Source organism: Pseudophryne corroboree, chromosome 5 (assembly GCF_028390025.1).
Source record: "Pseudophryne corroboree isolate aPseCor3 chromosome 5, aPseCor3.hap2, whole genome shotgun sequence".
Lineage (NCBI taxonomy): Eukaryota > Metazoa > Chordata > Amphibia > Anura > Myobatrachidae > Pseudophryne > Pseudophryne corroboree.
Window position 1 is genome coordinate 306,639,683 of NC_086448.1, and position 27,921 is coordinate 306,667,603.

The 27,921-nt window shown below is 45.5% G+C and overlaps 1 protein-coding gene across 1 annotated transcript in view; it reads right to left on the reverse strand.

Annotated features, from left to right (window-relative positions):
* Positions 1–27,151, reverse strand: part of VOPP1 (VOPP1 WW domain binding protein) — a 227,374-nt gene extending 200,223 nt beyond the window's left edge. Inside the window, exon 1 of the mRNA XM_063922452.1 lies at positions 26,577–27,151. Within this exon, the coding sequence (XP_063778522.1) occupies positions 26,577–26,627 (51 nt within the window). The 5' untranslated portion in view covers positions 26,628–27,151. The remainder of the gene's footprint in view (positions 1–26,576) is intronic.
* Positions 27,152–27,921: the final 770 nt, after the last annotated feature.

The window sequence follows — 27,921 nt, forward strand, 5'->3', positions numbered from 1 at the left end:
TTTGTTTCTGAATTAAATTCTTATTTTACCAGCGGTGCATATTTACGGTTTTATTTACACATACTGGACCTGAATTAGAGATGAATGCAAATCGGTCCTATGTGCTCCCACATTACGTGCACAAAAATATGTGTATATACTCGTAGGTATGCAAAGTTGTACGAATAGCTTGCTACGTATCATTCCCAGTTGCACGTGTAGATGCAACTGAAATGTATACAGCTCTGCCCATTGGTGTTTCTATAATGGGTGCAGTGTGTGCGAGGCATACGGGCCCACAGGTCAAGGGGGGCCCACCCCGCACACACTGCACCCATTTGCTTAATACTTACCTCTCTGAAGTCCCCCGTCGGATCCATCCCTTTTCGGTAGAGCAATAGAGTTTGAGCACTAGGGGGAACAAACTCTATTGCGCCTGCTGAAAACTCCGGAAAGATGGCACGGCGGCCATTTTTGCTGATGTTTCGCGCATGCACATTAGCAAAATCTTCGGGAAAATGGCAGCCGCGCCGTGTTCCTGGAGGTTTGCGCATGCGCAATAGAGTCTGCTCAGACTCTATTGCCGCTGCCGCGGAGAAGGATGGCACCGCCAGGGGACTCCGGAGAGGTAAGTATTAAATGCTGTGCATCAGTCAGAGAGGAGGGGGCCCCTGAAGCAGAAGGCTGCACAGGGGCCTCCTCCTCTCTTAAAACGCCCCTGCTCTGCCCGTACTTTCCAGGAGTATGGGGCGTGCCAAAAAACACACAAGAAACCCTTTGTAAACAGGCATAGGTCCAAGGCTGTATCATGTTTACACTAAATGTATTATAGAGTCTATTTATATTTTTCTTCTTAAAAAAACTCTTCGGCGTTCAGTCTCTCCAGTCTGCACAGCCATCTGCAGATCCTTATCAGTTAGGAGGAGCTGCTGCCACTGAACATGCACATCACCTGCCTTTTGGCCATTTTTTATCTATCACTGCCAGAAGAGTTATAGGGGTGTGTCCAATTAGCTGCAGTAATTTACCGTGGCTAATTGGCTCACCGGGGCTATTCTATTAGCCCCGATAAGCCAGAGCTTATCCCCGGCCACCGGCACTTATTGGGAACGAAGTAATATCCATAATAAGTCTCCCCTAGACCCGCAATAAGTGTCACAATAATACATAGGACTGTGGCTTTTCATGGGACCTATGTATTTTCGGGCAGAAAACAAGTGTTATTTGCGGGACGTAATTGGATAGGAGAGGGATAAAAAAAAATGCAAAAAACCCCCCCTGTTTTCGCACCCACAGCACTACTGTGCATAATTGGATGTCGGTGGTTTTTCACTAAGAATAAAGGTAGCAATAGTTCCTAAACTGTTCCAAGTTCTAGGAAGGAGTGTTAAAATATGGACTGGGTTCGCAATGCTGGCAGTGTGAATCCTGACAGGGGGAAGGTAAGTATACCTACCTCCTCCCAATGGCTCCCTAAACCTTAACCTCTCCTCCTGCAGCCCCCTACCTCTTCTGCAGTACGGCAGTGGGGCATTCAGGATCCTGGGTCTCTGTATGCCGGCGCCGGGATTGTGATGCCATTTGGGATTCAGACGCCGACATTCTCAGCTATGTCGGGATTCCGGCGTCAGTATTTTGACAGCCGGGATCCCAATCATCGGGATCCTGACCAGATCGCTAAAATATACCAGTAATGATATTATAACTTCCCCTTCCAGTAAAAAAAAGGTCTCACACAAGAATAACACTGGGGCCTAATTCAGGTTGGCAGTGTTTCCAGGGAGGAGACGGAGCGTAGCGGGGGCAGAGCCGGATGAACGTGGGGCGGTGCGGCTCAAACGGGGGCATGATCACGGCAGCTGCGTGACGTCACACGCAGCCGCTGCGAACGGAAAGATGGCGGTGGGCCTCCTGCGGGCTTCCTCTATTTCTGCTTGTTGAAGGGGAGGTGGCCCCCAGCATGCGCTCAGAGCAAATTCTGCTTATTAGCAGAATTTGCTATCCTTACTGAATTAGGCCCATAGTGAGATAGCTAATTAACTAGTGGCCTGTTGTACTGTGCTCCAGTGTACATGCCTAGAGAGGTGTTTTCCCAGCAACTGGAAACCCCCTAACCCGCCCGAAGTACGTGCCTGCTACATTGTAACCTCATTTGGGCAGTGCCACCTTTATCTTTGTTACATATCATTATATATAATTTATTTGTATCATGTCCTGCAATGTAAAGTAATGCAGAATATGTCAGCACTTTATAAATAATACTGAACCGAACTGCATGTTGCTTTTAAACGGTGAGGTGCAGTGGAATAATGCACCACAAGGTTGTGTGGAGAAATCTTTTAATTAATATCTGAGTTACTAATGTCTAACTTTGTGTCAAAGTCTTGGTGGTAGAGTGAGATGTGGAGCACATTTGACACAGAGGGGCAGATTTATTAAGCCTGGAGACGAGATAAAGTGGAAGGTGATAACACACCAACCAGTCAGTTCCTGTCATTTTTCAAACCCAGCCTGGAACTTGACAGGAGATGATTGGCTGGTGCGTTATCACCTTTCACTTATCACTTCACCAGGTTTAATAAATCTGCCCCAAAATTGGTTAAGAACTATTATTTATTTCAGTTTCTCATTAGCATACATACTGTAGATATTTGATCATGGCTTACTTATTTTTGATCAATCCAAAAAGCAGTATACAGTACATTATAGATGGTAATGTGTCTGTTTAGTGGAGATAGCTTAATGGGATTTGATTAGTTATGTAAATAGAACAAAACACTATAGTAAATTTTTTTTATTAATTTAGATTTACGTATCTGCTCTTAGGAAAGTTTTTTAACTAGTTTTACTGTAAAATAGGCTAGGTTTCAAACTAATGTATAGCTATCGTTCAGAAGTAGCAGTGATACTTATCCGTCCCCATCCAGCCGACTGCTCATCTGTGACCTTAGGTAATGCATGCACAAACCCACTGGTCACTCAATGCAAAGGCGGCACAGGGATCAACTCAGATCCATCCAAGCAACCCCGGACCTCCTTTTCATAGTTTTCAGAGTTTGCTGAATAACAGGTGGCCCCATCGACCCGTTATTTAAAACTTGCGATAACTAGCATTTCCGCATATGTAAATGTAATGAGGAGTAGGCCCCTGGGAGATATGTATCAACCACTTCAAAGAGAAAAGTGGAGAAAAACCAACATCTGTCATTTTATAGAATTTTCTAGTAAAATGATAGCTAGAAGTTAATTGGTTGCTATGGGCAACTTCTCCACTTTTTCTTTTTAGAAGGTTTGATATACTGTATCTCCTAATATAGGGGCTAATTCAGGTTGGATCGCAAATTGCAATCCAACCGGAATTTTTTTGGTGGTGCAGTGTGCGCATGTGCAGCGGGCCGTACTGCGCATGCGTCCGCACTTTCTGCGGGGGACCGCAGAAAATACGTTCGCCTCTGCCTGTCAATCAGACAGAGGCAGTCGCGGGGCGGGAGGGGGGTGGCAACGCTCCATTTTCAGGGATGAAACGGAGCGCTGTGGGGGCGGGGCATCCCGAATGGAGGGCAGGGCGGCGTGAACAGGGGCGTGTTGGGGAAGCAGCCACGGTGGCTGTGTGACGTTACACGCAGCCGCCGCAACAGGTAAGATGGCGCCGCGACTCCTGTGGCCGCAGCCAAGCTGCGCCGGCAGGAGTCAACTTTAGTTTCTACTGAGAAGCAGAAATTGCGAGGCGATCGCAATTTCCGCTTGTTGCAGGGAGGGGGGGATGCGCAGGTCAGCATACTGGGCGGCCTGCGGCCCCCAGCGTGCGCGCAAAAGGATAGCAAATTCTGCTGATTAGCGGAATCTGCTATCCTTACTGAATTAGCCCCAAGGTGCAAATTTAGCAATATGCTGTAATGGAGTTAATTAAAATTAAGCTTTTTATGAGACTCAGGCCCAGATTTATCAAGCTCTGGAGAGTGATAAATTGCACGGTGATAAAGTACCAGCCAATCAGCTCCTACCTGCCATGTTACAGGCTGTATTTGAAAAATAAGAGTTATGAGCTGATCGGTTGGTACTTTATCACCGTGCAATTTATCACTCGCCAAGGCTTGAAAATCTGAGCCTAGGGGGAGGTAATTAGACGGTTAATACATAGTAACATAGTAACATAGTATCTAAGGTTGAAAAAAGACAATTGTCCATCGGGTTCAACCTATTTGTGATCTCCTATGCACGATTATTTTGTATAAAATTTTGTCTGAAGTTGCTGACTGCCGTTCCGATTAACCCCTCTTTTTTATGATAACCATAGTGCATGACTATGCCCCGTAACCCTGTATATCCTTATCCATTAGGAATTTATCTAACCCATTCTTAAAGGTGTTGACTGAGTTGGCCATTACAACTCCCTCAGGCAGGGAATTCCAAACACGTATCGTCCTTACCGTAAAAAAGCCTTTACGCCGTATTGTGTGGAATCTCCTCTCCTCTAACCTGAGCGAGTGTCCACGAGTTCTCTGTGTTGATCTAACCAAAAACAGGTCCTGCGCAAGATCTGTATATTGTCCCCTTATATATTTGTAAATGTTGATCATGTCCCCTCTTAATCTCCACTTTTCCAGTGTAAACATGCCTAGTCTTGCAAGCCTTTCCTCGTATTCCAGCATCTCCATACCCTTAATTAGTTTGGTCGCCCGCCTTTGAACCTTTTCTAGCTCCAGGATATCCTTTTTGTAGTAAGGTGCCCAGAATTGTACACAGTATTCAAGGTGTGGCCTCATAAGTGATTTATATAACGGGAGTATAATACTCTCGTCCCTTGCATCAATTCCCCGTTTTATGAATACTAATATCTTATTAGCCTTCTTTGCTGCAGTCCTACTTTGGGTACTACTGCTTAGTTTGCTATCTATGAGGACACCCCATTTAGTAGGTAGGTGTTATTTTTGTTCTTGTTACCACAGTGCATTACCTTACACTTGTCTGTATTGAAGTGCATTCTCCATTTTGCTGCCCAAGCTTCTAATTTAACTAAGTCATGAATGGACTTATTTGATGATGTAGCTAATTAGTAATGGGATTACGAAGGTAATTAATGTAAAAGGAATACTTATATACTTATATTTCTTCCTTTGAACGGAGCGGTTATGATGATGCTGAGGTAGTTGGTTTTTGAGGAAGGATTTAATTACTGATGAAGGAATGATAAAGGTGATCAAAAATACTGTCTGTATTATATGGTAGTCACTGATGCTCTCTGTATTATATGGCAGTCACTGATGCTCTCTGTATTATACAGCAGTCACTGATGCTCTCTGTACTTTATTTTGGTCACCGTGTTGTTCTTTTTTGGTCACTGATACCCTCTGCATTACATGGCAGACACTGATGCTCTGAGTATTTGTATGGTGGTCATTGATACTCTCTGTATTGTATGATGGTTACTGTGATGCTCTCTTTATTATATGGTAGTCACTGATGCTCTCTGTATTATAAGGCAGTCACTGATGCTCTCTGTATTATATGGCAGTCACTGATGCTCTCTGGGATTATACGGCAGTCACTGATGCTCTCTGTATTATATAGCAGTCACTGATGCTCTCTGTATTATATAGCAGTCACGGATGCTCTCTGTATTTTATTTTGGTCACTGTGTCATTCTTTTTTGGTCACTGATACACTCTGCGTTACATGGCAGACACTGATGCTCTGAGTATTTGTATGGTGGTCACTGATACTCTCTGTATTGTATGATGTTCACAGATGGTCACTGTGATGTTCTCTGTATCATATGTTGGCCACTGCGGTGTTCCCTGCATTATATGGGGGTCACTGTGATACTCTCTGAATTACACTGCAGTCACGGAGATGGCCACCAGGATGTTCTCTGCATTACATGGCTTATTTAGGTAGCAGGTGGATACTCTCTACTGGGAAGGGGGGGTTGGGGGGGGGGGGGTACGTTGAGTCTTTGCCCTGGATGTCAGAATCCTAGCTTCACATCTGGGTAATGTTACAGTAGGACTGGGGACACCTAAGACAAATTTCACCATTGAAATCTGTAAAACATTGCATTCAGACATGGATTGGACAAAAGTTTAAAAATCTCACCCATTTCTATGTCAAACTAAATCAGTATGAGCATCTCTGTAGAAAGCATGGACACACATATGGTGCTATAGTTACACCATGTAGAACAGCCAATGAATGAATGATTGCCCCTGCCCCCCCACCCACCAGTCCAATGGATTTATGCCTTGTACAATACAGCCTGAAGGCAACTAAAAATACAATGAATGTACTTCAAAGACAGAGGGGGCTTCCCTGCATTTCAGTACCATGAATAATTTTTAAAGGAGGCATCTGAAAAATCTGATTAAGAATTCTGAGAACTTATTTATACTGTATAGCCTTTCATCACACATATTTCATTAAGAGAAACCTAGCATGCTGAAGATGAGTCCTTTCATGTTAAAAAAAAAAAAAAAGTTTTCAAAAATAAGCAGACAAACCTTATTTTGCCAAATATTAACTATATCTAAAATTCTATTCAAGTCTATGCATACATATTCTTCATCAGCCTATTGTCGAGGCGATATGGAATGACCCCCAACTGGCTCACTGCGCATGTGCAAGGTCTTGAAAACTGTAAAATCTCAGTGCCAGAGAGCCACACATGTGTGAACATCAGGAGCCATCAGTGGTACTGGTAAATAACACATAGCACCATCCTCGGGGTATTTCTACATGGTCTGCCACTTCATACATTTTGGGAAAGTAGCAATAACCCTTTTTTCTTCAAAACAGCATAAAAAGGGGATTCCCACTGATTTATACCTTTGCCCCAGTGTGTAGATATATGGGAAATACCCCAGTGCACACACAGTTTATCTTAGCAAAAACTCACAAAGAAACTCAGCTAAAAAAGGAATAGGCAACACAATCACTTGTCGTCTTTAGAAGGCTTGATCAATCCCCCTTAGTGACTGATATACAATATAATTAATGATTAATATAAAATACATAGTGCATAATAGTGACCACTATACATTGTTCACTCTTTTCTGGAGGCCTCCATACAATGTCCCTTCCCACACAGTGTAGAGCCCATATCTTTGATGGTGACACAACATAGACCCACGCAGATTACTGCTAGCTCTTGGTGCTGGGGAAAAGGCTTGGTTGTGCTAGGAAACAGACACACAGGGGTATATTTACTAAGCTCCCGATTTTGACCGAGATGCCGTTTTTTCTTCAAAGTGTCATCTCGGTTAATCTCGGTCATTTACTAAACACTAATCACGGCAGTGATGAGGGCATTCGTAATTTTTTGCTAGTTCAGGTAAAAAATTACGAATGAATACACCATCGGTCAAATTACGCCTGTTTAGATATGAATCTCGGTCATTTACTAAGAAGTGCAAAGCAAAAAAACACAAAACACTGCCGTGAAAAATTACAACTCGTAAAAAAGTCCTAAAAAAAAACAGACCTGCTTTTTTTTTCCGTGATTTGAGATGCATGCAGGGATCCATGAGATCCGTGCATGTATATCAGTGGGAAGGGGTGGGAAAGTGCTTATTTTTGCTAAAAAAATTGCGTGGGGTCCCCCCTCCTAAGCATAACCAGCCTCGGGCTCTTTGAGCCGATCCTGGTTGCAGAAATATGGGAAAAAAAATGACAGGGGTTCCCCCATATTTAAGCAACCAGCATCGGGCTCTGCGCCTGGTCCTGGTCCCAAAAATACGGGGGACAAAAAGAGTAGGGGTCCCCCGTATTTTTAAAACCAGCACCGGGCTCCACTAGCTGGACAGATAATGCCACAGCCGGGGGTCACTTTTATACAGCGCCCTGCGGCCGTGGCATCAAAAATCCAACTAGTCACCCCTGGCCGGGGTACCCTGGGGGAGTGGGGACCCCTTCAATCAAGGGGTCCCCCCCCCAGCCACCCAAGGGCCAGGGGTGAAGCCCGAGGCTGTCCCCCCCCATCCAATGGGCTGCGGATGGGAGGGCTGATAGCCTTTGTTGTAAAATAAAAGATATTGTTTTTAGTAGCAGTACTACAAGTCCCAGCAAGCCTCCCCCGCATGCTGGTACTTGGAGAACCACAAGTACCAGCATGCGGCGGAAAAACGGGCCCGCTGGTACCTGTAGTACTACCACTAAAAAAATACCCAAAAAAAGACAAGACACACACACCGTGAAAGTATAATTTTATTACTTACATACACACATACATACATACTTACCTATGGCCCCACGCAGGTCGGTCCTCTTGTCCAGTAGAATCCAAGGGTACCTGTTGAATAAATTATACTCACGAGATCCAGGGGTCCAGGCTCCTCGGCAAATCCAGGGTTAATCCACGTACTTGCCAAAAATAAAAAAACGGTGTCCCGACCACGAACTGAAAGGGGACCCATGTTTGCACATGGGTCACCTTTCCCCGAATGCAAGAAACCCACTTTGCCTTCTGGCTAAGTGGGTTTCTTCAGCCAATCAGGGAGCGCCACGTTGTAGCACTCTCCTGATCAGCTGTGTGCTCCTGTCTTCACTGACAGGCAGCACACGGCAGTGTTACAATGTAGCGCCTATGCGCTACATTGTAACCAATGATGGGAACTTTCTGCTCAGCGGTGACGTCACTTTAGGTCAACCGCAGGGCAGAAAGTTCCCATCATTGGTTACAATGTAGCGCATAGGCGCTACATTGTAACACTGCCGTGTGCTGCCTGTCAGTGAGGACAAGAGCACACAGCCGATCAGGAGAGTGCTACAACGTGGCACTCCCTGATTGGCTGAAGAAACCCACTTAGACAGAAGTCAGAGTGGCTTTCTGGCGTTCGTGGAAAGGAGTCCCATGTGAACACATGGGGCCCCTTTCAGTTCGTGGCTCGGCTTTCCGTTTTCTTATTTTATGCAAGTACGTGGATTACCCCTGGATTTCCCGAGGAGCCTGGACCCCTGGATCTCGTGAGTATAATTTCTTCAACAGGTACCCCTTGGATTCTACTGGAGAAGAGGACCGACCTGCGTGTGAACATAAGGTAAGTATGTATGTATGTTTGTGTGGATGTATGTAATAAATCTTTACTTTCACGGTGTGTGTGTCTTGTCTTTTTGGGGTATTTTTTTAGTAGTAGTACTACAGGTACCAGCGGGCCCGTTTTTCCGTCGCATGCTGGTACTTGTGGTTCTCCAAGTACCAGCATGCGGGGGAGGCTTGCTGGGCCTTGTAGTACTGCTACTAAAAACAATATCTTTTCTTTTACAACAAAGGCTATCAGCCTCCCCATCCGCAGCCCATTGGATGGGGGGGGACAGCCTCGGGCTTCACCCCTGGCCCTTGGGTGGCTGGGGGGGGGGGACCCCTTGATTGAAGGGGTCCCCACTCCCCCAGGGTACCCCGGCCAGGGGTGACTAGTTGGATTTTTGATGCCACGGCCGCAGGGCACTATATAAAAGTGACCCCCGGCTGTGGCATTATCTGTCCAGCTAGTGGAGCCCGGTGCTGGTTTTAAAAATACGGGGGACCCCTACTCTTTTTGTCCCCCATATTTTTGGGACCAGGACCAGGCGCAGAGCCCGATGCTGGTTGCTTAAATATGGGGGAACCCCTGTCATTTTTTCCCCCATATTTTTGCAACCAGGATCGGCTCAAAGAGCCCGAGGCTGGTTATGCTTAGGAGGGGGGACCCCACGCATTTTTTTTAATGATTTTACAGTGTTTAATTTAAAAAAATAAAATAAAATAAACACCAGCACGGATCACACAGATCCGGCCGAGATTGATTGTAAAAAAAACCGGCAGTGTTTTGCTAATCACTGCCGTAAAAATAGGTAAAAAAAAACGAATGACATCGACATCGGAAGAAAAGAAAAACCCGAATACGACAGCTTAGTAAATCCATCGTAATCAATTCAAAAAGTTGCAGTTTTACACTGTCGATGTTATTCGTGATTGAACTTTGACCTTTTTTCGGAAATTACGAATCTTAGTAAATATACCCCACAGTAGATAACTCTCAGCACTGACTGGTGGACAATTCTTGGCCTTTCACCAATTAGCATCTTGGGACCCCCCTACACTCTGCTTTGTGAATGGCCACTGTTATCCACCAATCAGGGTGCTGGGAGCCATCTGCTGGTTTTGACAATTTCATCATATAAAAAAAGACAGCTTATAGCACACTAATCGATAGTCAACAGCAGCCGTTCATCAGCCTGAGTGGTTTTTATTTGCTATTGATTTCTTTACGCTCATAAGGAAACACTGACTTGCATATTTGGATAGAAAGTGAAACAAAATAACAAAAAAAAACACAAGTTCATTAGAAAACACTGGCATGCTGAGAACTGCAAAGTATCTTGATGCCCAAATGGACTTCTGCCAAGAAACAATGAGCAGCCAGTGATCATCCTATCTGGAAAACAGCAGAAGATGTTCATTTGTAATTGAAAGAAAGCTTTTACAATCCAAGTAAAAGAGATCACTTTAGAAAAATTCAGGCTGAAGCTGATAATTAACCACATAAATATACCCTATCTTTTAGACTTAAGCATTGACAGTGCACCCACATACAAACATAAAATTTGACGGCATATAAAAACCATTTGGCCCATCTAGTCTGCCCTTTCAGGGTTAGGTTATTAGGGTTAAGGGTTAGAGTAGGGTTAGTGGTTTGGTTAGCATATTAGTGCTAGGGTATTAGGGTTAGAATTAGAGTGAGAATTAAGGTTGAGGGTTAGGGTATTAGTGGGATATTAAGGGTAAGGATGAAGGCACTAGTGTTAGGGGTTGGGATTAATGTTGAGGGTTAGGGTATTAGTGTTAGGATTAAGGGTTAAAGTACTAGGGTGAGGGTTAGGGTATATGGACAGATACTCATGGCCAGGCCACAGAGGTCGAGCTGAGGAGTGGTCAGGGTGGATTGCAGGAGCCATAGGGGAAACACTTAAAACAACAAGAGGTGTGACACGCAAGTGTTATCTCCTTGCACTATCCAATCAGAGTGCCCAGCAAGTAATGTCAAGACATGGAGAAAGCAGGTGTTTGAATTGGAGCGAGTCCAAAGTGCAGTTTCATCTATGTATTTTTATAGTAATAGAGATTTCTGGTTGACTGTTAACCTACTGATATTCTCCTATTTAAGTCCTGTCTAACTCTAATACTACTTTACATGTAAAAACACTTATAAAATAAAAAACATTTGAATAAGAAAAAACACTGCAGCCATTAACGACTGCAGCCTATACCAGAGGTTCCCAAACGCGGTCCTCAAGGCACCCCAACGGTCCTGGTTTTAAATGTATCCATGCTTGGCCACAGGTGACTTAATTAGCATCTTAGTCAATTTGATTTAACCATCTGTGCTGAGCCATGGATATACCTAAAACCTGTCCTGTTGGGGTGTCTTGAGGACCGCGTTTGGGAACCTCTGGGCTATACACTAATTCATAAATAGTTATACAAACATGTATGCTGAATGATTGGACCCCAACCCCAATACCTCCTCCCATTGCCAGGCTATTATTATTTATTATTATTCATTTACAGTATATGGCGCCACAAGGGATCCACAGCGCCCACTACAGAATATAAAAACAAATGAGCAAAACAAGAAAACAGCACTTACAGTTCAAGACTTTATAGGACAAGTACGGAAAACCAGGGGTTAGGTGCCATCAAAGGGAGTATGGAGTATACGGTAGTGTAGGTAAGAGAAGAAAAGGCAAATGAGGGGAGAAGGCCCTTCTCTTACAAGCTTACAATATAAAAACTGATGGGCTAACAGACCAGGGTGACACAAAAGGGGTAGACAGTAAGCGTACACAAGAGGGTTAGGAGGAGAGTTGGCTGGGTTTGGTGAAGAAGTGGGTCTTGAGAGCTTGTCTGAAGTTTTGCAGAGAGGTGGAGAGTTGGATGGGGAGAGGTAGAGAATTCTAGACATAGGGAGCAGCATGTGCAAAATCTTGTAGGTAGGAGTGGGAGGAGGTAATCAGTTGGCAGGAGAGACGGTGTGCATTAGCAGAGTGAATAAGACGGGTGGAAGTGTAAATAAGGAAAAGGTCAGAGACGTAAAAGAGGGAGAAGTGCAAGTGAGGGCTTTGTGTGTGAGTGTGAGAAGCTTGAATTGGATTCTGAATGGAATAAGTAGCCAGTGAAGACCCTGCAAGAGAGGGAAGGTGGATGTAGTTCTGGACATTTGGTGAGGAAGAAGAGACGGGCAGCAGCATTGAGACAGATTGGAGTGGAGAGAGACGTATGTCAGAGAGGCCAGACAGGAGAAGATTACAGTAGTCTAATCTGGAGATGACCCGTGAGTGGATGAGTGTTTGTCACAACTGAGGGCCTGAGCTGACGGGAGGCAGCCTCAGTTGTAGGGGCTGAGATGTACCGGAACCTGGGAGGTTGTATCAGACCCCTGGACATGTAAGTAACATAAATAATAACTGCCCGAAGGCGTGACCACGACAACTTGGATAAAAGTCAATGATGTTTATTATGACAACTCCGCAACACAGCAGCAGTAAAAGAAAACATAAAAGTCAGCAAAGAATAAATACAGTTCCTGGGTACTACAGGATGGCAGGAGCCACAGGGCACTGGTAGTGTGAGATAGTTCTTATGATCTTCTAGATGGAAAGTCCTTACCAGGCCCGACTGTAGCAATGGAGATAACCCAGGATTGTGCCAGCTGGTGTTCCAGGAAAAGCTGGGTTGCTGAAGATAAAACAGCTGCTGTGGATACTGGCTGGAACCAGACTGTTGTTAGCACGGAGTGGATACTGGCTGGAACCAGTTAAATAATAAATGAACTTGGGAGCGATGAAATATGAACTGAAATGTAGAACTTGAGAGCGGAGAAATAATAATACCGGTGGAGAGTGGTAAAGTGTAGAAAGGACACCGGCCCTTTAAGGGAAGCTGTACTCTGCTGGAAGCTGAGCTGGAAGCAGGTAATGTTGTAGCTGGAAACAGATGAATCCACAATGGATTGGAGAGTCAGGCTACACCGCAGGTGGAATGCTGGTGCGGGTCTCTATGGTGGAAGTCTTGAGACAGGAGCTGGAACCTGGAAGACAATCACAGGAGAGAGACAAACAGGAACTAGGTTTGACAACCAAAGCACTGACGCCTTCCTTGCTCAGGCACAGTGTATTTATACCTGCAGCAAGGAAGGGATTGGCTAGGCAATTATGCAGATTATCAATACTGAGAACAGATTGGTGGAAATGATCAGCTGACAGAATCCAAGATGGCTGCGCCCATGCAGACACTTGGAGGGAAGTTTGGTTTGTAATCCATGTGGTAATGAAAACAGTAATGGCGGCGCCGGCCACCGGAGACAGGAGGCGCCAGGCTGACAGATGCACATCCAACCACGCGGACACAGCGGAGGCCGCGGCTGACGTAATCGCCACTCAGACACTCTGCATGCAGAAGTTCAGGGACGGCGGCGGAGGCCGCGGGAGACGCCATGCCAGGTGTAATATGGCGTTTACTGTGACAGCGTCCCAGAGTGACAGGAGAGGATACAGGAATGTACACATCAGGATAACAGATGGGATCCGGTCCTGGAGCGCTGAGCCAGCCTTAGGAGGCATCTGATGGGTAAGAAATGGCGTCCAGATACCCGGATCGTGACAGCACCCCCCCCTTTAGGAGTGGCCCCAGGACACTTCTTTGGCTTTTGAGGAAACTTGGAATGGAATCTCCGGACCAAGGCAGGAGCATGGACATCAGAAGCATTGGTCCATGAACGTTCCTCAGGACCATAACCCTTCCAGTCAATAAGATATTGTAGTTGACCGTAACGGTGACGTGAGTCCAGGATCTTGGCCACTTCATACTCAACGCCTCGTTGAGTTTGGACTTTCGGAGTTGGAGGAAGTGAGGAATGAAACCGATTCAAGATCAGCGGTTTCAACAGGGAAACATGGAATGTCCTGGGTATTTTTAAGAAGGGAGGCAACTGGAGTCTGTAAGCAACAGGATTGATGACTTGTTCAATCTTGAAAGGACCGATATAGCGAGGTGCAAACTTCATACTGGGAACTCTTAACCTCAAATTCTTCGTGGATAACCATACCCGATCACCCACCTTGAGAGCAGGAACTGCTCGACGCTTCTTATCCGCAAACTTCTTGTACCTGAACGATGCCTTGAGCAGAGCTGATCGTACGCTCTTCCAGATATTGGCAAACTGATGCAAGGTGATATCCACTGCGGGAACAGAAGTTGCTGGAAGCGGTTGGAACTCAGGGACGTGTTCAACCCGGCTAGCTGTCTAGTGTGAACGGGAGCTGTGTCGAGGCGACGCGGCTCCCGTTCACTGTGTATGGGAGGGCGGCGCTGGGAGATCATGTGATCTCCCAGCGCCGCCCCTGCCGCATCAGAAGCAGCGCCACCAACCCGGCAATATGCTGGGTTGTGAGCGCTGTGGGAAGGGGGCTGTAGCACGGGTCGCAGCCGTGTCAGGCGACACGGCTGCGACCCATGCTACAGAAGTGGAAAAGGGGTACAATTCATAAATACTGTAGTGGTACAGACATGTGTGCTGAATGATTGCACCACACCCCCAATACCCACTCCCATTGCCAGACCAGTAATAAATTCCTCTACAACAAACATTGCATGAACATCACCCCATTTATCTAAGAATTGCTAAAAAGACTAGAGTTTGCAGGTTGTAATTAATGTCAATCTACAGTACCAAAAATAATATCCAAGAAAGAAGTTCTGCTCCAATAACATGTGCCTGATGCAGTATTACATAGAAACATATAATTTGATGGCAGACAAAAACCACATGGCCTATCCAGTCTGCCCATTAGGGTTAGGGGTTATGGTATTAGGATTTGTGTGGGCGATAGGGTATTAAGGAAAGGGTATTAGGGTTGGTTTAGTGGTTTGGGTTACATAGAAACATCAAATTTTTACGGCAAAACCATTTGGCCCATCTAGTCTTCCCATTAGGGTTAGGTGTTATGGCTTTTCAGGATTAATGTAGAGGTATTAGGATTGGTTTAGTGGTTGGGTTATATATAAACATAGAATTTGATGGCAGATAAGAACCATTTGGCCGATCTAGTCTGCCCTTTTAGGGTGCGTATATTAGGGTTTAGAGTTGGATTAGGGGTTTGTTTAAAGTATCAGTGTTAAAGTATTAGTTCATGCTCACATTATATATAGAGCTCTTTCTCTAATAGGGCTCAAGGCACTAAACAGAGAGAATAGAATGAATTATACAGCACATGTGACTTCTGTGAGACCAAGCTGATAACTCGTCATACAGTGCTGTGTACAGAGAATGCAGACTGCACTCATAATAATGGAATATTAATGCACTATTCTTTGTTGTGACTTTAAAAAAAATTATAGTTTACCCAAAAGATTGTATACGCAGACAACTCTCTGTCCCCCAGGCCTACATTATCATGTTACTGGGGGCGGGATGTACTAAGCGGAAAATGCGGTAAACTCCCTGTTTACCGCATTTTCCTGATGTACTAACCCCCGGCCGGCAGGACAGCGCCGCGGCGGGGTACGCCAGCTTTAGCTGGCATACGTCCATAGAAGCCTATGGGCTTCTCTCCGCAGCGCTGTGTGAGGGATCCGATCGGATCCCTCCCAGCATGCCCTGCGGCCACCCCCGTCACCCCGCGCATGCGCAGACTGACTCCTGGGGCCGAATCCCGGAAGTCAGGCTGCCGCTGCGCATCGCGGAGGACAGCTCTTATCGGAAGAGCTGTCCTCCGCAATACTGATCGCATATGTTAGTACATATGCGATCAGCATCGTGGCGCAGGGCGGCGATGGGCGGCGATGTACATTAGTACATCCCACCCTGGATGACTTAAGGCCAGTAGTCACTGGCAGATGTGGGGAGAGATGTGTGCTGAGCGAACCGCTCAGCACACCTCTCCTCCCGCTCAGCACAGCGCGATGTGTGCTGAGCGTGCGGGGGGAGACGCTCATTTCACCCAGCGGGTGAAGTGAGCAACCTGCTAGATTGGCCAATCTAGCACCAGCGATAGCAATGCATGGGGCCGCGCATCGCTATCGCTGTGAGGGCTACACACGGAGTGATCCCTGCTTAAAATCTAAGCAATCTAGTCAGATTGCTTAGATTTCAAGCAGCGATCGCTCCGTGAGTACCCTCCTTTAGCCCCAAAAAGCACTTTTTCCCCTTGCAATCTCACTGGACCAATATGTAATATGTGGCACTTAATCTATTTTATCAACTACTATTGTCCTAAGGATTGTAAACTTGTAAACATGTAAACAGGGCCCTTCTACCTCTTTAGAGGGGTACACACGGGCCAATTTCTCTCAGAGATGTGTGCTGAGTGTTCTAGCACAGATCGCTCAGCACACATCTCGGGACGCTCAGCACAGCGATGAAATGAGCGATCTGGCTAGATTTGGCATGCATGCAGGCCAATCTAGAGTCAGCGATAGCGATGCACTGGGCCACGCATCGCTATCGCTATGGGCTATTTACACGGAGCGATGTGTGCTAGTCAGATTGCTTAGAATTTAAGCACACATCTCTACATGTGTACCCCCCTTTTGTCTGTAATTACCCAAATATTTGGTTGGAGTAACTAATTTTATCACTCTGATCCTACTCTGTCTCTCAATCAAAACAGAAATAACAATCACCCACAAAGTGAGGGCCAATGGAAAACAGAAACAGAAAACATTTGATTTAAGATTTTTTTTTTAAATTGAAATAATTTGAATGTGATAGCAATTTTATTTGTATATCTATGAATATGAACTTGTGAAAGCCTTGTTTTGCTGTAAATGATACACATAAAAGAATACAGAATAGAGAGACATTATTTAAAATCCAAAACAAAGTTAGTTAATACTGTAGATAATGGTTAGTGTTAGTAATAATCCCTTTACCCAAAGCCATGTTTGTTTCTACAATGTGAAGGTCTAATAAGTTTTCCCGTAGGAGCTGTCTTTACTGTTATGCTAGGTCCTAGGACCAGGAACCAAGGCCCCAAGGGTTGTTATGGGGGAGAAGCAGTACCAGCGCACATTATGTGCACAATACCGCTTCTCCTCCGTGTATTACTGCTATGGTGCGGGCACAGTGCTATGCGCTCCTGTCTATATCAGCGCTGCTATCTAAAAGATAGCAGGCTGATATGAGGGGGCAATGTATGAACGGTCAGCATTGCTGACCATTCTGACACCTGCAGCTGTCGATTTCGACAGCTGCAGGTGGCGATGCCCATACACCATAGCAGGGATAGAGTTGTCCCTGGCTGTGGCGGGCGCCGCCTCCGGACTGTGCAGGAGATCTTGCATGAGTAGCGAAATCCTGCGCATGCGCAGAGGAGCCGGCCGGGCAGAGAGACATAGCGCATTAGCGCTGAACTGATGTGCTGTGTACTCAAGGGGGCATCGCCAGAGGAGGAAGCTTTCACTCCCCCACTTCGGCAGACAAAATGTTTTTACATCTTGTCGATGTCCCTTCCTGCTTCGCCTCGGTAATGAGGTGAAGCAGGAACTATTATAGTAGCACGATACGTGACCCTATAACACATTTACCCCTAAGTGTCAGTTATGGCACCCAGGTATGGCATTCCTGACAGAATAACTAAAATAATCAGCAGTTTTATGCTTTATTAGAGCACTGTTGTACTGTGCACATGGTAGGTGGCTAGAAATGTAGAGAAGCTAGTTGTGCCAGCTCTTTTGAGAACTTAACAATGGACCTGATTGAGAGGTGCATCATGCATATCATTAGGCTAACCTGTCTGGCTGGGAGGTCTGTCGGCTGGCTTCCTGTCCTCCGGTGATTGATGGCTGACATCACTGGGAGGTGTGGCTTAAGTCCAGTGGCAGTGGTGTCGGGGCGTAACCCTGGCTATGCTAGGAAACAGCCTGGCTACTACGGACGGCAACAGTTGTAGCCTGTAGAAGCCAGAAAGGGTTGATGCATTAGCAGGGGAGTGGCTTCCCATGAGAAGCATTTTCTCTATCACAGTCCGGACTGGCAGTCCCAGGGGAAGAAAACACCTCTCCCTGGATCTGCCTGTCTAACTGTGATTAGCAGGGAGCGCTTCCTATGGGAAGTCACTGCCACTGCTAGTCAGTGTTTATTTTGAATATACAATGTTGCACAAATATGTTGCATCATCTGTGGGGGCTGCTAGACTGTTGGATTTGCCATCTTCAGATGGTGTTGGCCGCTGTAGCCTATGGGCTACATAACGCAGACATTACTGTCAATGGCTGTTGCACATGCGTGGTCAGAAGACAGTGCATGCACAGAAGCTCTGCAGGATCCTGATAGAGGAGTGAAGCGATATCTAATGTGACCACTTCATTTGTAACACAGTGCAGGGATGGGAGTCTCTGTCCCTGCATGGGTAAATTAATACATCCTTTATTTCTTATTGCCATGAATAGCAGCAATAAGAAGTTATAATTATCAGGTCTATGACCCGATAATTGATAGATATGCCCCTTAATCTTGTATGCAATTTTACTTCTAGCTATATTTTCCCTTTTATGTTAATTATATTGTATACCAATACACCTTATTATACTGTTACTCCCTGTCATATATAAGCTGTATCTTCTGCATAAACAGTGTCCTTGCTGAGGCACATGCAGCTGCATTTCTCCTCAAAGATTTATAGAACACATCATCTTGATATCCTATCCTGCCAGTGTTACTCACTGGATATGGCCTTCAAACTTGTATCTAGCTCTTCATTTGAGTATCACATTCCCTCAACTATATACCGCCTCCCACAAGATATGACATGATTTTAGAAATCTGTCACACTTAATACATGTTTTATCAATTTGTGCAGGAACAGTTCTCATCTTCATTTAAGTATCCAGAAAAATAAACCAAGTTGTTTCTTTGGTTTATGCAGCAAAACTTGTGTCAAGTACAATTTTGAGTACTGATGTTGGAGGTATTATTGTTATGTTGGAGCATTTGTGGAGGTAATAATGTAATGTAGGTTCTAGTGTGGTGGTTAATATAATGTGAGAACTTGTTTTATATTATAAGGGACAGACGCTGCATTTTTTCTTCTTAGTTGGCTATTCGGTCTTTGGCACACACTGGCAACAGTGAGTTGGACTGAATAGAGGAAAAAGGTGGCGCTGTATATTGTGGTCATCAGGGGCGTAGCCAGAACTTTGTGGGGCCCATAGCAACATTTTGAAGGAGCCCCTGCTTCTAGAGAGACACTTCTCTGCAGCAGTTGTTAATCTTATGACCTATAATAGTGCCCTAGGTCATTTTCTGAACCATAGTAAAGCTTTATTTAATGTTATGCACCATAGTAGTGCACTAGTTGCTTTTATGAATCGTAGTAGTGCTTAAGTTCTTCCAGTGTCACATTTCAGAGCTGCCAGTACACATTATGCCACACAGTACCCCAATTAACATTATGATATATAGTGCTCCCCGTTCATATTGTGTCTCATTACAGTGCCCCGGTTCATATTATATAATATTAAAATGCCCTCCAGTTCATTTTATACCACACTACAATGAGCAAGTCCAGGGACATACCTAGATACTGCATATCGCAGGCCCCAAGGAAAAAGTTTGAAAGGACGCCTAAGTACTAATCAATGGCGAAAAATGTATATAACACATGTAACTTTGACAGGGAAGTTGGGCCCCTCTCAGCTCTGGGCCCCATAGCAGCTGCACTGCCTGCACCTATGGTAGCTTTGCCCTTGGTGGTCATAATTTCAGGGTTGCCTACACTACTAAAAGCTTTAGAGCATCCTCGTATTTCCAGTTTTGTATTGGAATTTACACAGTTTAAGTCTCAATGTAATCTGAAATTGAAGCATATAAAATTAAAACAAATGAAAAAAAAAGATAAATCATACAATCATTTTGTTTAAAAAAAAAAGTTTGACTCATCTAAGCAGCCATCTTTTGCCGCTATAACCACTGAACACACTTGTGGTATTCTTTCTACAATAGAAATCAAATATTGTTCTTCCCAAAAATGTTGCAGAAGTTACTTTTCTTTCACCATTCTGTCTAGTTTAACCCAAACCAGCCCAATGTGGTTTAAGTCTGGAGATTGTGCTGTCCATTTCATGATTTTAAGCCTACCGTCTTTTAATGCAGTTCTGATATGGGGCAAATTTACTAAAGGTTCTAAAAAGTGGTGATGTTGCCCATGGCAACCAATCAAATTCTGTTTATCATTTATGCAATAGAGAAACAATAGACAGAATCTGATTGGGTGCTATGGGCAACATCACCACTTTTCATTTTTAGAACCTTTAGCAAATGTATCCCATAGCCTCTAGTCAGAGGTGGAACTACTACTGGTGCAGCAGGTGCATTGTACCGGGTTCTCTGAGGACCAACAATGAGTTATCCCCTGCAACACCCACAGGCCACTTTGAGCAATTTCGGATGAATAGCCCAGTGCAAAGAGCACGGTGGGCCCCAATACCTGGCCGACCTGCTCCTTACCTTAGGGAGGCATGGCTGACCTTTTGTGTGCCAGTGTGATAGAGGGGTCCTGCCACCTATCAGCGCTGATGATCACAGACAGATACTGCCTCTAATAGACAGATACCTGTCAGGGCCGTAACTAGGTGTGTGCCGATGGTGCCTTGCTCACAGCGCAAATGCACTGCAGGCGCACCATCTGGCACCACCCTCCCGTTGTTAGGTGCCGCGGTCCGCGGCGCCGCTCGGTCTGCTTCCGAGCGACGCTCACGGCCGCCGCACCTTCCTCCCTGCCCGCCCGGCGCCTAGCAACGCCAGGACGCCGTGCGTACTGTAGCCGCCGGGTCCCTGGCAACGCTAGGACGCCGGGCGTCCCCAGCCGCTGGGTCCTTAGCAACGGGGACGCCTTTGGCGGACCACGTTCCCCGTTGCCAGATAGGATTGATTAGTTGCTCGCGCAGCAGGGCAGCTGCACGGCAACTAGTAATTAGGGTCTGGGGGCTGGTTTTGCTGGCCCTCCTGTCATTGGCCAGCAAGGTCTTTTTATGGGAGCCAGCACACTGCAGCCTCGCCGGTGATAGCTTCCTGTATGCTGTTCCTGCCTTGCAAACGTCTGTTCCTGGTCAGCTGTATCTGGTCGATCCTGCTCCCTGTGCTCCGGAGTTCTGAAGCCGGTCCTGGGAATCCTTCCTGTCCAAGTGAACCTGTTGCAGTCATCTGGGGGTTCTCGCTTGTTGGGGTTCTCTCCCGGTTTCGTGAGTAGCGGCTTCTGCCGCGTGTTGCGGCCTAGGCCGCTTAGTCCTTGTGTTAATTTTGTATTGGTGGTTTTTGCGGAGTTTTCCGCTTTTCACTGTCCTCCCCGGAACTCGGCGGTGCCGTGTGGGGGAGTAGTCAGTGGTATCTTTTGTTGTTCTTTACCTTTGGCGGCGTGCCGCACATATATTTAGTTTTAGGGTAGTTAGTAGCCCCTAGCTTTCTGTTTGCTTTAGTTAGAGGTCCCCTTGAAATTTTCCTGTCTCGGTTCACGCCTCGTCTCACTCTAAGACCTGGGGGCATCGGAGTTGGGCAGACCTAATCCGCCCTTCAAACGCGGCTGCCGTGGGCCCAAGAAACCATAGTCACTCAGGCGTGAACTGACCACACGGGTAAAACAATGGAGGTAGGGTGCTAGGGGCTATTCCCGTACCACCCCTTATTTCAGCATCACGTCCTGGTGCTCTGGACTCACTACGCAACATCTCTCTAGTTCTGAGCATCAGGAACGTAACACCCGTACGGCCGTTGTACCCAGTGAGGCACTAGTGAAAGTCCCGCTCCGCCGGCGCCTGCCTGCCACTTCTGCAGCTGCCATGTAACATACACCCCCTGTGCCATTCTCCAGTCTGTGAGTCCTGTCGCCACCTGTGGAAATCAGCTCCTAGGTGTCATTTTTTTAGCAAAACTGCAACTGGCTGCAATTGCATGCTGAGAGCTGTGCAGCATGCAAATACCTGGCAGTGATGAGATCGCAATGCAATTGTGATCGCTTCGCTGATTTGTGGATGCCCCCACCTCCATAACGAGGTGCACACCGCCCATTTTCCAGGTCGCATCGGCCGCGTCTGACATCACATGCCACCCTGAAACCATTTTCAAAGCCACTCCCGCCGCCCCGCAAAACCGCACCCACGACCGACTCTACCTGTCAATCAGGCAGAGGCGTTCACATAACTGAGATGTGATCGCATCTCCCCACCCACACAATGCGGGTCCTGCACGTGCGTACTGCAGGGGATATCGGAGAGATGCGATCGCATCTCAGTAGCATTGCCTACTGAATACCCCCCATAGTTCTAAAACTTGAAAATACATTCATATTACACCGTAACCAGTTAAAGTATGCTATTCTTTAATTAAGATATTGTTTATTAACACTGGTTATCTGCATTACAATTCGAACGCATATTAACACCAATCCCTATTGTTTTATATTGTGCCACTTGTGTGTTCCAATCAGGAGACAAAAGCTTCCTGGTTCTACCATAATAAAATTATGGTGGGGAGCAATGTCAGTTTATGTGATACGCAGGGTTAGCAAATGGAGATCAGTCATTTCTTTACTACTTTTTGTGTAAATCCTGGAGCTTACACAACCACTTACACATTGAGAAAGGACTGTCATGGTGTGAAATGTTCCTGTTCCTGGATCCACAAGTTATAGCAATAAATCACTGTAAAATTCAATTTAGAACATACTTGCCTACTCCCAAATGTCAGATGGCTTTTGCGGACACCCAGAGGAGAAGACAAGTCTCCCAGAGGCTGGCCGTCAGCCGTCCACAGCCACTCATTTCCAGAGTGAAGTAAGCAGTCCAGGAGGCCAAAAATGCAATCTGCGCTGAATTGAGTCATTGTGACCCTGCTACACGCATCACAATGCCAATAATTGTGGCACTGTATAGTAGGGGCAGTGCCACAATGAGTCAAATGCTTTGCCACACCTCTGCACTGCCCACCTGAACAAACCCACAATATTGCCAACCTGTCAGGCCCATCCCAAAGAGAGCAGCTAGAAAGTCAGCAACTATGACGCATACCTACATTGTAAAGTCGGGTATCACCTGGGATTTTGTACTCGGGTCCAACCCAGGTGCGACCCGGTTGAGACCATTTTCAGACTGACGGCTAGACCCGGCTTATCTGCTACGTTACCGCACACAGGTGCTGGAGTTTGGAGAGTATCTCCAAGTGCCGGCTCTTCCTAGGCTGTAAATGGGGCCCGGGTTGAATAGTCTCAGGGATATCCATTCACACTACACCATGACCCGGGTTGAACCCGTGTTCAATCCTCCTCGCTACGTGGGTTGAAATGCTGGGTCGCTAGACCCAGGATATTTCAAATGACCCCTTTCAGACTGCGCCATAACCCGGGTCAACCCAGCAATAACCTGGCTTATTGCGGCAGTCTGAAAGGGGTATTAGGGGTGCTAGTACAGTACTATGGATCCTAAGACTGTGGCACTGATGTTTTTCAGGGTCAAGGGCCTAGCCCTGTGAAACACAAATGTTACCCAGGAATCGTTGTTTCACATAATACCTCTTAGCCACTTAACTGGCATTGTCAGATCACATGCCACCACGCCGACCCATTGTGTCCCCCAGTTTTAAACGAGAGGATCCGTTCTGTAGATGTGCATAATATAATATTAAATATTTAAAAAAATACTTTTTAAACTCTCTCTCTCTATATATATATATATATATATATATATATAAACCAACCAACTTATTATAAACAGTTTTGAAGGGAAAAATCGTCAGTTAAGTGGTTTTAATACTCTGCAGTCACCTCTAAGTATATCCGACTTAAAGATAAAAAAGAATGTGTTTATTACACAAAATACATTTATCTTTTACAGATGAAAAGATAATGGTGGTCATTCCGAGTTGTTCGCTCGCAAGCTGCTTTTAGCAGCATTGCACACGCTAAGCCGCCGCCTACTGGGAGTGAATCTTAACTTAGCAAAATTGCGAACGAAAGATTCTCAAAATTGCGAATAGAAATTTCTTAGCAGTTTCTGAGTAGCTCTGGACTTACTCTGCCACTGCGATCAGTTCAGTCAGTTTCGTTCCTGGTTTGAATTCACAAACACACCCAGCGTTCGCCCAGACACTCCCCCGTTTCCCCAGCCACTCCGGCGTTTTTCCCAGAAACGGCAGCGTTTTTTCACACACTCCCATAAAATGGCCAGTTTCCGCTCAGAAACACCCACTTCCTGTCAATCACACTACGATCACCAGAACGAAGAAAAAACCTCGTAATGCCGTGAGTAAAATACCAAACTTCTTAGCAAATTTACTTGGCGCAGTCGCAGTGCGAACATTGCGCATGCGCAATTAGCGGAAAATCGCTGCGTTGCGAAGAAAATTACCGAGCGAACAACTCGGAATGAGGGCCCATGATTGCAACAATCTTATGTTAGAGTGACAAGAATCATAAACTGCATTTAGTAAACAACATTTACAGAGCTGAAATAATCTGGGGAGAAGTAACGCTGGCTGCGCAGAGAATTTTTAACCCTGTGGCTTGCAACAAAAGAGGGCAGTGCTGTTCTATAGTTGGGGCTGTGGTTTACTATACATTACTTATCTTAAATTATGAAGGCTATACACCATTGGAGAAGCTCAAGGAAAGTGATTTATAAAAATAGTAATAATAGATTTTATAAAAGTTCCATTGAGAGAATCTATCTGTATACGAACCTGTGGTCCAGCTTTCAGAAACATCAGCCACTTAATAGACATACTGTATACTGTACATTCTGCACGTCACATCTCCAAAGTTGCTCAGTCACAGAGAGTCACAGCTGTTATGTTTGAATTTCACTTTTTGACCTCAATTACATGTACTACAGCAGTGTATTGATTGTGGCAACACGATTTATAAATACAGCAATGGCAGATGAACCATATATGCTTTCCAAGGGGAGGAAAGCAAAACATGAACAATTTATACTGCGAGTGACATTTTCCAAATAAATAGAATTTAACAGTTAAAGGGATATCCATACAAAACGGTGTCTGATAAAAGAGACTGGTTTATCCATAAATAGACATCACACAGTCCTGGTTAGAACAATGGATCTCTATCTGCCTTCCCACTCACACATGTAGGAGATATACAAGAGTATGTACATAAAGGCCTGATATTTCATACACTACTAATTCCATATGTGGCAATGTTTTATGAATTCTGTCTACTGTACAAAAATGGTTATAATCTATGAAAGGGGCATGCATGCATTGTCTGCCAGCTGGCTAGACAAGAAGAGGAAACTTCCCATGGTGACCATATACGTAAAAACCAATCGCCAGCCAACACCTACTGTATGTTCCAAAATGTCATCAATACTGTAAATGATGAACGAATACAGAATTGTGCTCATTGTTGGCAACTGTACAATTGCACATGGACATGGATAATCATCGCTGTTCTCAAAAACATGAAGTTCTTATAGATCTAAGCTGGCACAGAAGCTTTTGGGATACAGATTTATTAGTCAAACAAACGCCCAGATTTATCAAGCCTTGGAGAATGATAAATTGCACATTGATAAAGTATCAGACAATCAGCACCAAACTGCCATGTCACAGGCTGTTTATGAACAATGACAGTTAGGAGCTGATTGGCTGGTACTTTAGCACTGTGCAATTTATCACTCTCCAAGGCATGATAAATCTGGGCAAAAGTGTTCCTGACAATGTTATGAAGCACACAGTATTATCCACAAGAGGTTCTGCAGCAGCTGAACTCAAACTGACTTGACTTCAGAGCATTCAGTTAACAACTGGGTGGGTGCAGAGAATTAAAACCATTGATAGAGATGATACAAGATAAGCCATCTGGTACAAGTACCACTCAGTAAAGGTAACAAAATATACTGTGTGGAGGTGATGTTTATTCCTATATACAGCACAGCTGTAGAGTCTGGAACGGTTAGTACTGCACATCGGGAAACTCCCAGCTATGGGGGTCATTCCGAGTTGTTCGCTCGCAAGCGGATTTTAGCAGATTTGCTCATGCTAAGCCGCCGCCTACTGGGAGTGAATCTTAGCATCTTAAAATTGCGAACGATGTATTCGCAATATTGCGATTACACACCTCGTAGCAGTTTCTGAGTAGCTCCAGACTTACTCTGCATCTGCGATCATTTCAGTGCTTGTCGTTCCTGGTTTGACGTCACAAACACACCCAGCGTTCGCCCAGACACTCCCCCGTTTCTCCGGTCACTCCTGCGTTTTTTCCGGAAACGGTAGCGTTTTTTCCCACACGCCCATAAAACGGCCTGTTTCCGCCCAGTAACACCCATTTCCTGTCAATCACATTACGATCGCCAGAACGATGAAAAAGCCGTGAGTAAAAATCCTAACTGCATAGCAAATTTACTTGGCGCAGTCGCAGTGCGGACATTGCGCTTGCGCATTAAGCGGAAAATCGCTGCGATGCGAAGATTTTTACCGAGCGAACAACTCGGAATGACCCCCTATGTCTTCATCCTAATTGCAGTGCTATGCTGGCAGGCTGTAATGCATGTAGGGTGAGACATTGCACATGATGAGTGACAGTCCCTGCTACCTGGGACACCTGGGACTCCTGCTTACCTCCAGCAGCAGGGACAGAAGGAAGACCCCAGCACACTGCCAACTCTTCATGTCTCACTGTGTCAGGTACTTCTCCCTCTAGGACATGAAACCTTCTTCATCCAGCATTAATATCCTAGGAAACAGCCGGTGCCCCAGAAACCATAAAATGAGGACAAATAGAGAGAGTATTCCCAGCAGGAGCTGCTCCCCTTAGTTTCTGTTGTGCTCCATGTGTGGCTCACATTCCGGATTGCTGATATGTAGGACAATCGATGATAGAACAGGGTCGATCCTGGGACTCCTTGGTTTGTTAGCAGAACATCCTCCTCAGCGGCAGCAGCGGGGATGTCTCTGCTATGGGCACCGTTCCTGCAGGGCGATGGTGATCACACACAGAATGAGGGAGGGGATAGGAGGGAGAAGGAAGAAGGGACTAGCCTTGGCACACGGAGGCAGGGTGTCATTTTATTCTCTGCTTTTCATGGAAATGGTTCTCGAAGATGGAAAAGGAGAGACTGGGCTGAGATCACACACAGTGAGGAGGGATTAGGAGGAGGAGATGCCTCTCCTGTTATACCTCCCTCTCTCTGCCGTCTTGTGTTTTCCTAGCAGCTAGTAACCAGATCCTTTTTATTATTATATTTTTCCATTCTCACTGGTCTCCTCTGAGTGGCCTGCGAGGCATATGCTAATGGAAAATATTGTATACAGTAGGCAGGCAGCTCTGAGGGAGCAGGAAAGTGCTGCTATACATTATACTAAAGGCAGGCTTTCCGCTCTGCACTGCATATGATAATCCCTGCTGCCTGACGGATTAATGCTGTGTATGCTGTTTATACAACACACAGCAGAGCACTACAGACAACATACCTGTCTCTTTTATCAGTACATGGCATTGTGAGGTAGGGAAATAAGGAGAGCTGTATCACATGATGACAAATGTGCTCTTGCTGCTAGTTATATTGGCAGGCCAGCTACTGTAGGTGCAGGTTGCTCTATGGAAGTCAAGTGAGAGGTAAAGCTGGTGAGGTGTGTCACACATAACGTGATGCATAGTGTGTAGCCTCACAATTTCAATAATGACAATTTATAGCCGATGTTGAAGTTAGCTTCTTATTCGGCCAGCTTCTTATTCACTTCTTATTCAAGCTCTAGCTTCTTATTCACTTCTTATTCGAACTCCAGCTTCTAATTCAGATCATTCAGTTTTGCAAGGGTTAATGAGTCTTGGGTAACAAATTTAACACCGGAAATCAACAGAGTAGGTTCCCTTACATATGACCCACTTGTATTTTGCCTGGCCCAACACTGTTTTGGGCATGAAATACACTGGCAAAGTGGGCACACACACCATATTTTACCA